At 44.3% G+C, this 12,433-nt stretch overlaps 1 protein-coding gene across 1 annotated transcript; it reads left to right on the plus strand.

Annotated features, from left to right (window-relative positions):
* Window positions 1-11,374: 11,374 nt before the first annotated feature.
* Window positions 11,375-12,114, plus strand: LOC109773982 (uncharacterized). The gene has a single exon (XM_020332706.3). It carries the CDS (start codon window positions 11,454-11,456, stop codon window positions 11,835-11,837), a length of 384 nt encoding a protein of 127 aa, XP_020188295.1. The 5' UTR covers window positions 11,375-11,453; the 3' UTR covers window positions 11,838-12,114.
* Window positions 12,115-12,433: the final 319 nt, after the last annotated feature.

Here is a 12,433-nt window from a genome sequence, read left to right on the forward strand (position 1 = left end):
ATGATATCTCTATTTCTGATGTTGAAGCACAATCTGGTAATGAACATGAACCTAGTGAAAATGTTAATGAAGATATTCATGATGATGCTCAACCTAGTAATGACAATGATGTAGAAATTGAACCTGCTGTTGATCTTCATAACCCACAATCAAAGAATCAACGTTATGATACAAGAGACTTTGTTGCTAGGAAACATGGTAAAGAAAGAGAACCTTGGGTTTGAAAACCCATGCCTTTTCCTCCCAAACCATCCAAGAAAAAGGATGATGAGGATTTTGAGCGCTTTGCTGAAATGATTAGACCTATCTTTTTGCGTATGCGATTAACTGATATGCTCAAAATGAATCCTTATGCTAAGTATATGAAAGATATTGTTACAAATAAGAGAAAGACACCAGAAGCTGAAATTTCCACCATGCTTGCTAATTATACTTTTAAGGGTGGAATACCTAAGAAACTAGGAGATCCAGGAGTACCCACTGTACCATGCTCCATTAAAAGAAACTATGTTAAAACTGCTTTATGTGATCTTGGAGCCGGTGTTAGTGTTATGCCTCTCTCTTTATATCGTAGACTTGACTTGAATAAGTTGACACCTACTGAAATATCTTTTGCAAATGGCTGATAAATCAACTACTATACATGTCGGTATTTGTGAGGACGTGCCTGTTGTGGTTGCAAACGTTACTATTTTAACGGACTTTGTTATTCTTGATATTCCCGAGGACGATAGTATGTCTATTATTCTTGAAAGACCCTTTTTGAATACTGCAGGGGCTGTTATTGATTGCAACAAAGGCAATGTCACTTTTCATGTTAGTGGCAATGAGCATACGGTACACTTTCCGAGGAAACAACCTCAGATCCACAGTATCAACTCTATTGGAAAAATTCCATCGATTATATTTGGAGTTTTTGAATTTCCTCTTCCTACTGTCAAGAAGAAATATGATATTCTTATTATTGAGGATGTGCATATCCCCGTTGAGGTAACATAGTGTTATTCGAAATTTCTCCGGTTCCATGTTATTCGGAATGAGTTTATTAACAAGACCTGATCAACCTTGTTAGTGGATTCTTTTTGATGACCATGAGATGGATGAAACTAGAAGGCACAACCTTCTGTACCCTCTTTCTACTTTCTGTTATTTAGTTGAAATAAAGTAAAAATAGTATTTTTCTGTCTGTTTTCTGATTTATCTGTGCAATATAAAAATACCCCGAAAATAAAAGTTCTCCAAATGCCCTGAAAATGGAATATGATTTTTTCTGAAATATTTGAGAATATCTGGCACTGAGAAGACAACAGGAGGGGCAAGCACCTGGCCACGAGGGTGGAGGGCGCGCCCCCTGCCTCGTGGGCCCACGGTGGCCCTCCTCCACGTATTCCTGCACCCACACACTCCTTCTTCCTCCCACAAACACCAATATCCAGCTCAAGCACGAGTTCTAGCTCATTTTGCTGCGATTTTTGATCTCCTTGCTCAAAGCACCTCTCACAAAACTGCTTGGGGGATTGTTCCTTGGTATGTGACTCCTCCATTGGTCCAATTAGTTTTTGTTGTAGTGCTTTATTCATTGCAAAATTGTGCTGCCTAGGTGACCATGTTCTTGAGCTTGCATGTCAAATTTATATGGTTCCAAGTAGTTCTAATGCATGATATAGTCTCTAGGCACTTGTAGGAGTAGTTGCTATCAATTTTATTGAGTTTGGTTCACTTTTGTTTGAAGTTACTAAAAATTTTAGAAATTTTTCAGAGGAAGAAATATGCTTAGGAAAATGTTCCAAGGTGGTTCTTCAAGGAAGCAAGGGCCCAGGCTTGCAATGTGTGATGCTGACGAGGAGCCACCAAGAGACGCTCCAGTGCGGCCCTGTGAATGGCCTTCAGAAAATTTTATGGATCGAGCGGGAATCAAGGAAGAATTTAACGCATATTTGCGTAACGCCGATCTTGTGAGCTTTGAGGCAGAAAAATGCCGCCAGTACCACTATCTCACTAGTACATTTGTGAGGAGGCAAAAGGAAGACATTTTATCACCAGAGAGAGGCAGATGAGTACGAGAGGAGGGCGGAGGCAGCTCGCCGCCACGCTGCAGCTCAGGAGGCGATAACCGTTGCATCTCAGTACGACCCCAGCTACACCTATGGGTATCCGCCAGGCCATCCTTGGCAATGAACCAACTTAGGACAAAAGCCTAAGCTTGGGGGAGTACGTATTTCCCACCGACATTACATTTATGTTCACACTCTCATTGCTACATGTCAGTGCTCATACTCTTTCACTGTAATATCCATGCTAGTTTATTTTCTTTTTCTTGCTTTCTTCTTGTGTGTTTGATAAACTTTAAGAAAAACCAAAAAAATTAGTTGTAGCTTTTAGTTAGTTTACTTTTCTTGCTGTAGTAGTAATAATTAAAAAGAAAACCCAAAAAGATTTCCCGTTCTTCTCTTGCTTGTTGGGAGCTTTCCCATGTAAATAGCTTTTATTTCTTTTCTTTTCTTTGGGGGTCGATAGGAGAAGACCATGATTAAATTGTTGAAGTGACTCTTATATGCATTATTGTTGATTTAAACAAGAGCCCATATTGCCTTGTCTTCTCCTGTTTATTGAATGCTCGCAGATTCCAGCTTAGTCCAATGCACGTGCACTCATATTATTATTCACATCGTTCGGTCGTGCAAGTGAAAGGCAATTATGACGATATATGATGGACTGATTGAGATGAGAAAAACACGACCTCTCTTGTTTTTGTAAATATGATGAGTTCATCGTTCCTGATTCAGCTTATTATGAAAAAACATGTTTGCAATGACAATTAGAGATCGTAGTTGCTCGTGCCATGCTTGATTAGCTATGAGTTATAATGGTTTACCTTGCGTGCCAACATGCTATTAAAATGGTTGTGATGTGGTATAGTGGGGTGGTATCCTCCTTCGAATGATTTAAGTGACTTGACTTGGCACATGTTCACACATGTAGTTGAAACAAAATCAACGTAGCCTTCATGATATTTATGTTCATGGTGGATTATATTCTACTCATGCTTGCATCCAATGTTTATTAATTTTAATGCATGTTCAGTACTGTTGTCGCTCTCTAGTTGGTCGCTTCCCAGTCTTTTGCTAGCCTTCACTTGTACTAAGAGGGAATACTACTTGTGCATCCAATCCCTTAAACCCCAAAGTTATTCCATATGAGTCCACTATACCTTCCTATATGCGGTATCTACCTGCCGTTCCAAGTAAATTTGTATGTGCCAAACTCTAAACCTTCAAATAAACATTCTGTTTTGTATGCTCGAATAGCTCATGTATCAACTAGGGCTGTCTGTATCTTCCATGCTAGGCGGGTTATTCTCAGGAGGAGTGGACTCCGCTCCTCACTCACGAGAATATGGCTGGTCACCGGGATGCCCAGTCCCATGCTTTATGCAAACTAAATCAAAATAATTGCAAACAAAACTCCCCCTGGGACTGTTGCTAGTTGGAGACACTCGTTGTTTCGAGCAAGTCATGGATTGATGCTTGTTGGTGGAGGGGGAGTATAAACTTTACCATTCTGTTTGGGAACCCCCTATAATGTGTGTAGCATGGAAGATATCGCCATCTCTTGGTTGCTATGTTGACAATGAAAGTATGCCGCTCAAAATATCATTTATCTCTATTTCAAAACCGAGCTCTGGCACCTCTACAAATCCCTGCTTTCCTCTACAAAGGGCCTATCTATTTAATTTTATGTTGAGTCATCACCCTCTTATTAAAAAGCACTAGCTGGAGAGTGCAGCTGTCATTGCATCCATTACTATTAATTTATATTGGGTATGACTATGACTGGATCTCTTTTACCATGAATTACAATGTCTAGTCAGTCCTTGATCTTTAAAGGTGCTCTGCATTTATGTTTGTGGTCTCAGAAAGGGCTAGCGAGATACCATCTTGTTATATCATATCATGGTTGCTTTGAGAAAGTGTTGTCATCCGAGATTTATTATTATGGCTCGCTAGTTGATTATGCCATTGATATGAGTAAACATGAGACCTAAGAGTTATTGCAAATGTGGTTAGTCATAATCTTTGCTGAAAACTTGAATGCTGGCTTTACATATTTACAACAACAAGAGCAAACAGAGTTTGTAAAAGTTTTTGTTTATCACTTTCAGTTTGTCAACTGAATTGCTTGAGGACAAGCAAAGGTTTAAGCTTGGGGGAGTTGATACGTCTCCGTCGTATCTACTTCTCCAAACACTTTTGCCCTTGTTTTGGACTCTAATTGCATGATTTGAATGGAACTAACCCGGACTGATGCTGTTTTCAGCAGACTTTCCATGGTGTTATTTATGTGCAGAAACAAAAGTTCTCGGAATGACCTGAAACTCCACGGAACGTCTATTTGGAAATAATAAAAAAATCCTTGCAAAAGATGAAGACCAGGGGGCCCACACCCTGGCCACGAGGGTGGAGGGCGCGCCCCCCTAGGGCGCGGCCCCCTACGTCGTGTGCCCCCTGGAGCCCCTCCGACCTCAACTCCAACTCTATATATTTTCTTTCGGGGAGAAAAAAATCAGAGAGAAGAATTCATCGCGTTTTACGATACGGAGCTGCCGCCAAGCCCTAAAACCTCTCGGGAGGGCTGATCTGGAGTCCGTTCGGGGCTCCGGAGAGGGGGATTCGTCGCCGTCGTCATCATCAACCATCCTCCATCACTAATTTCATGATGCTCACCGCGGTGCGTGAGTAATTCCATCGTAGGCTTGCTGGACGGTGATGGGTTGGATGAGATCTATCATGTAATCGAGTTAGTTTTGTTAGGGTTTGATCCCTAGTATCCACTATGTTCTGAGATTGATGTTGCTATGACTTTGCTATGCTTAATGCTTGTCACTAGGGCCCGAGTGCCATGATTTCAGATCTGAACCTATTATGTTTTCATGAATATATGTGAGTTCTTGATCCTATCTTGCAAGTCTATAGTCACCTACTATGTGTTATGATCCGGCAACCCCGAAGTGACAATAATCGGGACCACTCCCGGTGATGACCGTAGTTTGAGGAGTTCATGTATTCAATATGTGCTAATGCTTTCTTCCGGTACTCTATTAAAAGGAGGCCTTAATATCCCTTAGTTTCCATTAGGACCCCGCTGCCACGGGAGGGTAGGACAAAAGATGTCATGCAAGTTCTTTTCCATAAGCACGTATGACTATATTCGGAATACATGCCTACATTACATTGATGAATTGGAGCTAGTACTGTGTCACCCTATGTTATGATTGTTACATGATGAACCGCATCCGGCATAATTCTCCATCACCGATCCAGTGCCTACGAGCTTTTCACATATTGTTCTTCGCTTATTTACTTTTCCGTTGCTACTGTTACAATCACTACAAAACCCAAAAATATTACTTTTGCTACCGTTACTTTTGTTACCGTTGCCACTACTATCATATTACTTTGCTACTAAACACTTTGCTGTAGATACTAAGTTATCCAGGTGTGGTTGAATTGACAACTCAACTGCTAATACTTGAGAATATTCTTTGGCTCCCCTTGTGTCGAATCAATAAATTTGGGTTGAATACTCTACCCTCGAAAACTGTTGCGATCCCCTATACTTGTGGGTTATCACTCTCCACATAAGCAAAATTCTTCTCATGAATAGTAGTGGGAGTAAACTCAACAAAATAACTATCATGTGAAGCATAATCCAATTGAAAATTAAAATCATGATGACAAGTTTCATGGTTATCTTTATTCTTAATAGCATACATGTCATCACAATAATCATCATAAATAGGAGGCATGCTTTCATCATAATAAATTTGCTCATCAAAACTTGGGGGTCTAAACATATCATCTTCATCAAACATAGCATCCCCAAGCTTGTGGCTTTGCATATCATTAGCATCATGGGTATTCAAAGAATTCATACTAACAACATTGCAATCATGCTCATCATTCACATATTTTATTGCAAGCATTCTATGTAATTCTTCTTCTAGTACTTGAGCACAATTTTCCTTCCCATCATTTTCACGAAAGACATTAAAAAGATGAAGCATATGAGGCCCCCTTAATTCCATTTTTTGTAGCTTTCTTTTATAGACTAAACTAGTGATAAAACAAGAAACTAAAAGATTCGATTGCAAGATCTAAAGATATACCTTCAAGCACTCACCTCCCCGGCAACGGCGCCAGAAAAGAGCTTAGTTGACGGGGTGTGAGTGCCGCTTACCTAGCCTCCCCGGCAACGGCGCCAGAAAAGAGCTTAGTTGACGGGGTGTGAGTGCCGCTTACCTAGCCTCCCCGGCAACGGCGCCAGAAAAGAGTTTGATGTCTACTACGCAACCTTCTCCTTGTAGACGTTGTTGGGCCTCCAAGTGCAGAGGTTTGTAGGACAGTAGCTAATTTCCCTCAAGTGGATGACCTAAGGTTTATCAATCCGTGAGAGGTGTAGGATGAAGATGGTCTCTCTCAAACAACCCTGCAACCAAATAACAAAGAGTCTCTTGTGTCCCCAACACACCCAATACATTGGTAAATTGTATAGGTGAACTAGTTCGGTGAAGAGATGGTGATACAAGTGCAATATGGATGGTAGATATAGGTTTTTGTAATCTGAAAATATAAAAACAGCAAGGTAGCAAGTGGTAAAAGTAAGCGTAAACAGTATTGCAATGCTAGGAAACAAGGCCTAGGGTTCATACTTTCACTAGTGCAAGTTCTCTCAACAATAATAACATAATTGGATCACATAACTATCCCTCAACATGCAACAAAGAGTCACTCCAAAGCCACTAATAGCGGAGAACAAACGAAGAGATTATGGTAGGGTACGAAACCACCTCAAAGTTATTCTTTCGGATCGATCTATTCAAGAGTTCGTACTAGAATAACACCTTAAGACACATATCAACCAAAACCCTAATGTCACCTAGATACTCCAATGTCACCTCAAGTATCCGTGTGTATGATTATACGATATGCATCACACAATCTCAGATTCATCTATTCAAACCAACACAAAGTACTTCAAAGAGTGCCCCAAAGTTTCTACCGGAGAGTCAAGACGAAAACGTGTGCCAACCCCTATGCATAAGTTCACAAGGTCACTGAACCCGCAAGTTGATCACCAAAACATACATCAAGTGTTCTCAAATCCTTAAAGACTCAATCCGATAAGATCATTTCAAAGGGAAAACTCAATCCATTACAAGAGAGTAGAGGGGGAGAAACATCATAAGATTCAACTATAATAAGAAAGCTCGCGATACATCAAGATCGTATCACCTCAAGAACACGAGAGAGAGAGAGATCAAACACATAGCTACTGGTACATACCCTCAGCCCCGAGGGTGAACTACTCCCTCCTCGTCATGGAGAGCGCCGGGATGATGAAGATGGCCACCGGTGAGGGATCCCCCTCCGGCAGGGTGCCGGAACAGGGTCCCGATTGGTTTTTGGTGGCTACAGAGGCTTGCGGCGGCGGAACTCCCGATCTATTATGTTCCCCGAAGGTGTTAGGGTATATGGATATATATAGGCGAAAGAAGTCGGTCAGGGGAGCCACGAGGGACCCACGAGGGTGGAGGGCACGCCCAGGGGGTGGGCGCGCCCCCTGCCTCGTGCCTTCCTCGTTGCTTCCCTTACGTACACTACAAGTCTCCTGGATCACGTTCGTTCCAAAAATCACGCTCCCGAAGGTTTCATTCCGTTTGGACTCCGTTTGATATTCCTTTTCTACGAAACACTGAAACAAGGGAAAAAACAGAAACTGGCACTGGCTCTGGGTTAATAGGTTAGTCCCAAAAATAATATAAAGTGCATAGTAAAGCCCATTAAACATCCCAGATGGATAATATAATAGCATGAATACTTCATAAATTATAGATACGTTGGAGACGTATCAGTGCCACAACGATCGAGGTCTGTGCGACAGGCCTCACCTGGACGATGATCGGCGCTTCAGCATTAAGCTCGAGGAGACCTTCGATGTTGAAACGGTACGCAACGATGACAAGTGTTTTTTTTGTAATTAAGCATGACTTCAACTATTTCAACGTGTAATTTTCATCTTTTACAATTCGAGTATAGCTTATCCCATGCCATGCAAGACGTATGTCTTGGAGAGGATGGATTTTGAAGACCATGAAATTTTTGAAACGAAGAAAATTCACCTAAGGACCCATCATGATGTGGATTTTGAAGTAATCTGTATAATGCTGAGAGCGTAGCCCATTTTGGTTGCAAAAATTGGGAAGCATTTTGCAAGATGTATGGTTTTGATGAGGGTATGCTTGTCACCATGGATCTTGGTGATCCTCACATCGACCAAGACAATATGGACATTTGGGTCCTTGTTGATACGCCTCCAGTTCTACCGCTATGTGAGTTTCTCAAACATAGTTAATTATTAACTAATTTATATTGTTTATTTCAAAATAGTTGACATCTTATTTCCATTGACAGCTTATTTTGATTGTTGAAACAATGTGCGAAACATGGTAGACAAAACCCACTACACCGATGGCTCCGAGTTAACTTATCAGGAGAAAAATCATCTGGTCGGATTTTGTACTGATCTTGATAATTACAATATCTACAATCAAACTCCTCAACATTATGGTCAATACGTGCCACTAGTGCACGTGTTGAACTACGGTAACTACCATGGAGATACCCTGGTAATTTTTTTTACTATTACGACATCCGTGCATCTTTTGCATACTTCTAAAACTAGTACATCATTGCTAACTACGAAGTTATTACTATGTTTTTCAACAGAGAATCCCAGAGGATTGTGTGCCTCATTTGATGTATCAGAATGGCAGCCTTCGTGTTTTGAACATATATCCAGGTCATCCTACGAATCTCAACTGTCCATACCGGATTTCTAAAAGAAGTGGAGACATGCTAATCAGAGAATGGAAAAAATGTATGGACAGTCGTAAGGAGGTTCTTGGAAGCAAAAGGAAGCGCCGCGCAAGAAGTGGAGACAGGATGATCTCCATTCTCCATAATGGAGAGTCAGGGTCTATATTGTTTTATACTATTTTACCTTAAATAGGGTATTTAGGTCCTGCCTAATACTGATGATCATGTGCTAAGAACAATTAAGTAGGGTTGGTTCGATGACTATCAGGATGATGATCGTATGACTTGTTATTAATAACGAGTAGAAGTTGTATGATGATGATTATTAGGACTTGTTATTATGATGATGCATGGTGCGAGCATGAAGAGTTATTATATATCTGTGGGTGAAATGAACATGGATTTGATTGAAGTGAAGCCAACATGCATGTGGTGCATGTCGAAAGTAGTACAATCCAAACTTGATCAAGTTAGGATTAGTATTACTTTCGACATGCACCACATGTTGCCTCACTTCAATCTAAGTCATGTTTAGAAATAGCAGTATAGCAGTAGCACGAAGATAAGAGAGGACACATATCTCTATTACCTACCTATAACAACCTAAATTAACCCTAAAACCCCTAAACCACCTCCTTTGAAAAAAAATCCAGCCCCTGAAATGCTGATGCGTGGTAGCTTATTGGTCCCGGTTGGTGCTACCAACCGGGACCAAAGGCCCTCCTGCCTGGGCTCGCCCGAGCGGCCACGTGGAGGCCCATCTGTCCCGGTTAGTATAAGAACCGGGACTAAAGGCCTAGGGCATTAGTAACGACCCTTTAGTCCCGGTTCCCCAACCGGGATAGATGGGCCTTATGAACCGGGACAAATGGCCATTTTTCTACTAGTGTATCTCCCCCCCTCTCTCTCTCTCTCTCTCTCTCTCTCTCTCTCTCGCTCCGTCCACTCCTCTCCCTCTCCGATTTCGATCCCATCCACTATGATGAGTAGCTCCGGCAGCGGCTCCGACTCCGAGCTCGACTATGAGGAGGAGATGGCCCTCCGCAATTGCGCTGGAGCGGTCCAAGGTGGAGACCGGTGGCAGCTCCCACGTCGGCGCAGCGCGGACGCTGGAGCTGGACCCTCCCGGCCCGTGCGCAGCGACGCCGGGCAGCACAGTCCGCGTCTGCGGCCCGCGTTGGGTGCTTGAGCCCGTGCCGCCGACCCACACACGTACTCCGGAGTCGGAGGCGCGCCCCGCGAAAGGCAGCGTGCATGGGAGAGGGACGCAGCGGAGCAGTCCGCGCGCGGCCGCAGCGGGACGGAGGCGGACCCCAACGAGGACGCGCGTCTCGTCGCATGGGTCTACTGCCGCTCCCTCACGGCGGTAGAGACGGACGCTCGCCGCCTCCGATGGAAGAATACCAAGGGGCTCCGGCTTGCTATTGAGGGAGCAGGACAGGGCGGTCCGTCGGATGAAGGGGCTCATCATCCTCTCCGACGACGGCGACAGCTGCACCTCCTCGTCGGACGACCAAGACCCTCCACCAGCCGCAGACGTGTACAGCTACGCCGGCGACCGGAAAGGCCCGGCGAGGAAGTGGCGAATCCCCCCCCCCCTCCTCCTCAATGTTTATATCATTTTTAGTTGTGGAAGTTTAAGAACTTGTCCAGTGACGAACTATGATCTTTTGGATATGGCGAAGTTTGTTAATGTCCGTTTGCAACCGATCTGATTTTTGTTGTCCGTCGTTTGATCACGTAAGGTAGATCAGCGTTGCATGTGTACTATGGATATAAAACGCCGGATATGGATACACGGATGTAGAGTGACAAATATGAGGCGTGTCTGGTCAGTGCCCGCGGACGCGTCTGAACGCGTCTGCAGGCGTTTGAGGGACCGAATTTGACCATCACGGCTGTAGATGCTCTAAGATGCATTGGTTTGTCCCGAAAAATAGGATAAAGGTTATTCATAAGCTCAGCTCTTCTTCCGGCATGCGTATGCTTACTGGCAGAACTACTCCCTCCATCCCACATGTAAGACGTTTTAGATTGCAAATATATCTTATATTATGGGATAGATGGAGCATAATTCAGATCGGATCGGCATAGATTTCATCGTCACACCATCACGCAGTTTCACTTACGTGCCCTTGTTCATTGCTTATTTCAGTTCATATAAATATCCTAAAAAATTTACAACTTGCCCTACGTTCAGTCTGATTCATGACTTCCGATAATTCACCACATGTCCGTAGCACGGCGACGTACTACGTGGAAGAACAAATTACTCACATCTACGCGTGAAGCTGACCTTTACAATATGGTTTACAATATGGTTTGGAAGATAATTTCAGGCACTTGCCTGGTAATTTACACTTGACACGCACACAGGAAAAACGTCGCGCCTTCCGCGCCAGCAAGTCCCGCACACACACGTATGCGTCGTCGCGCGGGTCCTGCGGCGACCGGCGAGCTTATAAAACGGGGAGCGCGCCCACTAGAAGGCCAGGACTCGCCGTACTCGCTCCCCTGATCTCATCTCCACCGAGAAGCCAACCAAGAGTCCAAAAAGGGTCAGACGCCCAAGCTACCATGGCGAACCCATCCACGAGCTCGAGGCCGTCGTTCGCGGCTCCTAGTGGCACCAAGCTCAGCTGCCTCTGCTCGCCCACGAACCACCCGGGCTCCTTCCGCTGCACCCGCCACCGCAACCCGCGAGGGCGACCGCAGACGTCGTTGCCGTCGTCCTCCGGCCGCGCCTCGCAGCCTGCTGCGGCGCCGGGAGCCAGCGCGACGGTGCGCGTCGAGGGGATCATCAGGAGCGGTGGCGTCGGCGCGGGCGGACGGACCGGCAATCTGCGCGCGCACCTGCTGCGGCTGGTCAGCCCGCCGTCCTCCGGCTGCAGCGACCACCGCCGCTGCCGCGACTTCAAGCCCCGCCCGTCCAGGCTGGGCCGCCTAGCCGTGACCGCGTGAGGCGGCCGGCCGCTGCCCACCTGCTCTGCTTCGCAGCTGGTAGTAACTACGCAGCTCACTAGTAACTACTGTAGTGGTGAACGGTGCGCCTCTATTTCGCGCGCACCGACGCATGGATCCGTTTATCTAGCAGATACTAGCTCCGAGCCTAGGATCGAGTACTACACTGGAATCAATGCTTTGTCACGGTGCTGATAATTACTACTCCTTGTATGAATCTGCACGCATGTTCCTAGTAATTTTTGCAGAGGAATGAAACGGATTAGTAGTTTCTGTCTGTGTTATCTAACTTATTACTGTGCTTACCTTTGTGCTGTTCTGTGGATTTACTAGTGGACGAGAATGGTACAAATTCTCGGGGGTTTTTTTTTCTACAGCAGAATTTCTTACTTGGCTTGTCATAATTCCGTTCAAAAAACTATACTGGTGATGATTCCCTTTCAAGCCTCTGTATCTGGATGATTTCGCAGAAAATATTTCCAAGTTTCTTTATCTTTTTGTGGGGAATACTTTTGCTTTGCTTAGCTAGCTGCAGAAAAATGAAGGTAATTAAGTTCACTCACGAGACGTCCATGACTCTAAAACTAATCGGACAG

This window comes from Aegilops tauschii, chromosome 6 (genome assembly GCF_002575655.3).
Source record: "Aegilops tauschii subsp. strangulata cultivar AL8/78 chromosome 6, Aet v6.0, whole genome shotgun sequence".
Classification (NCBI taxonomy): Eukaryota; Viridiplantae; Streptophyta; class Magnoliopsida; order Poales; family Poaceae; genus Aegilops; species Aegilops tauschii.

What these genes read in the sequence shown, in the direction of transcription:
- LOC109773982 (XM_020332706.3), top strand. Translation starts at nt 11,454, where the DNA reads ATGGCGAACCCATCCACGAGCTCGAGGCCGTCGTTCGCGGCTCCTAGT.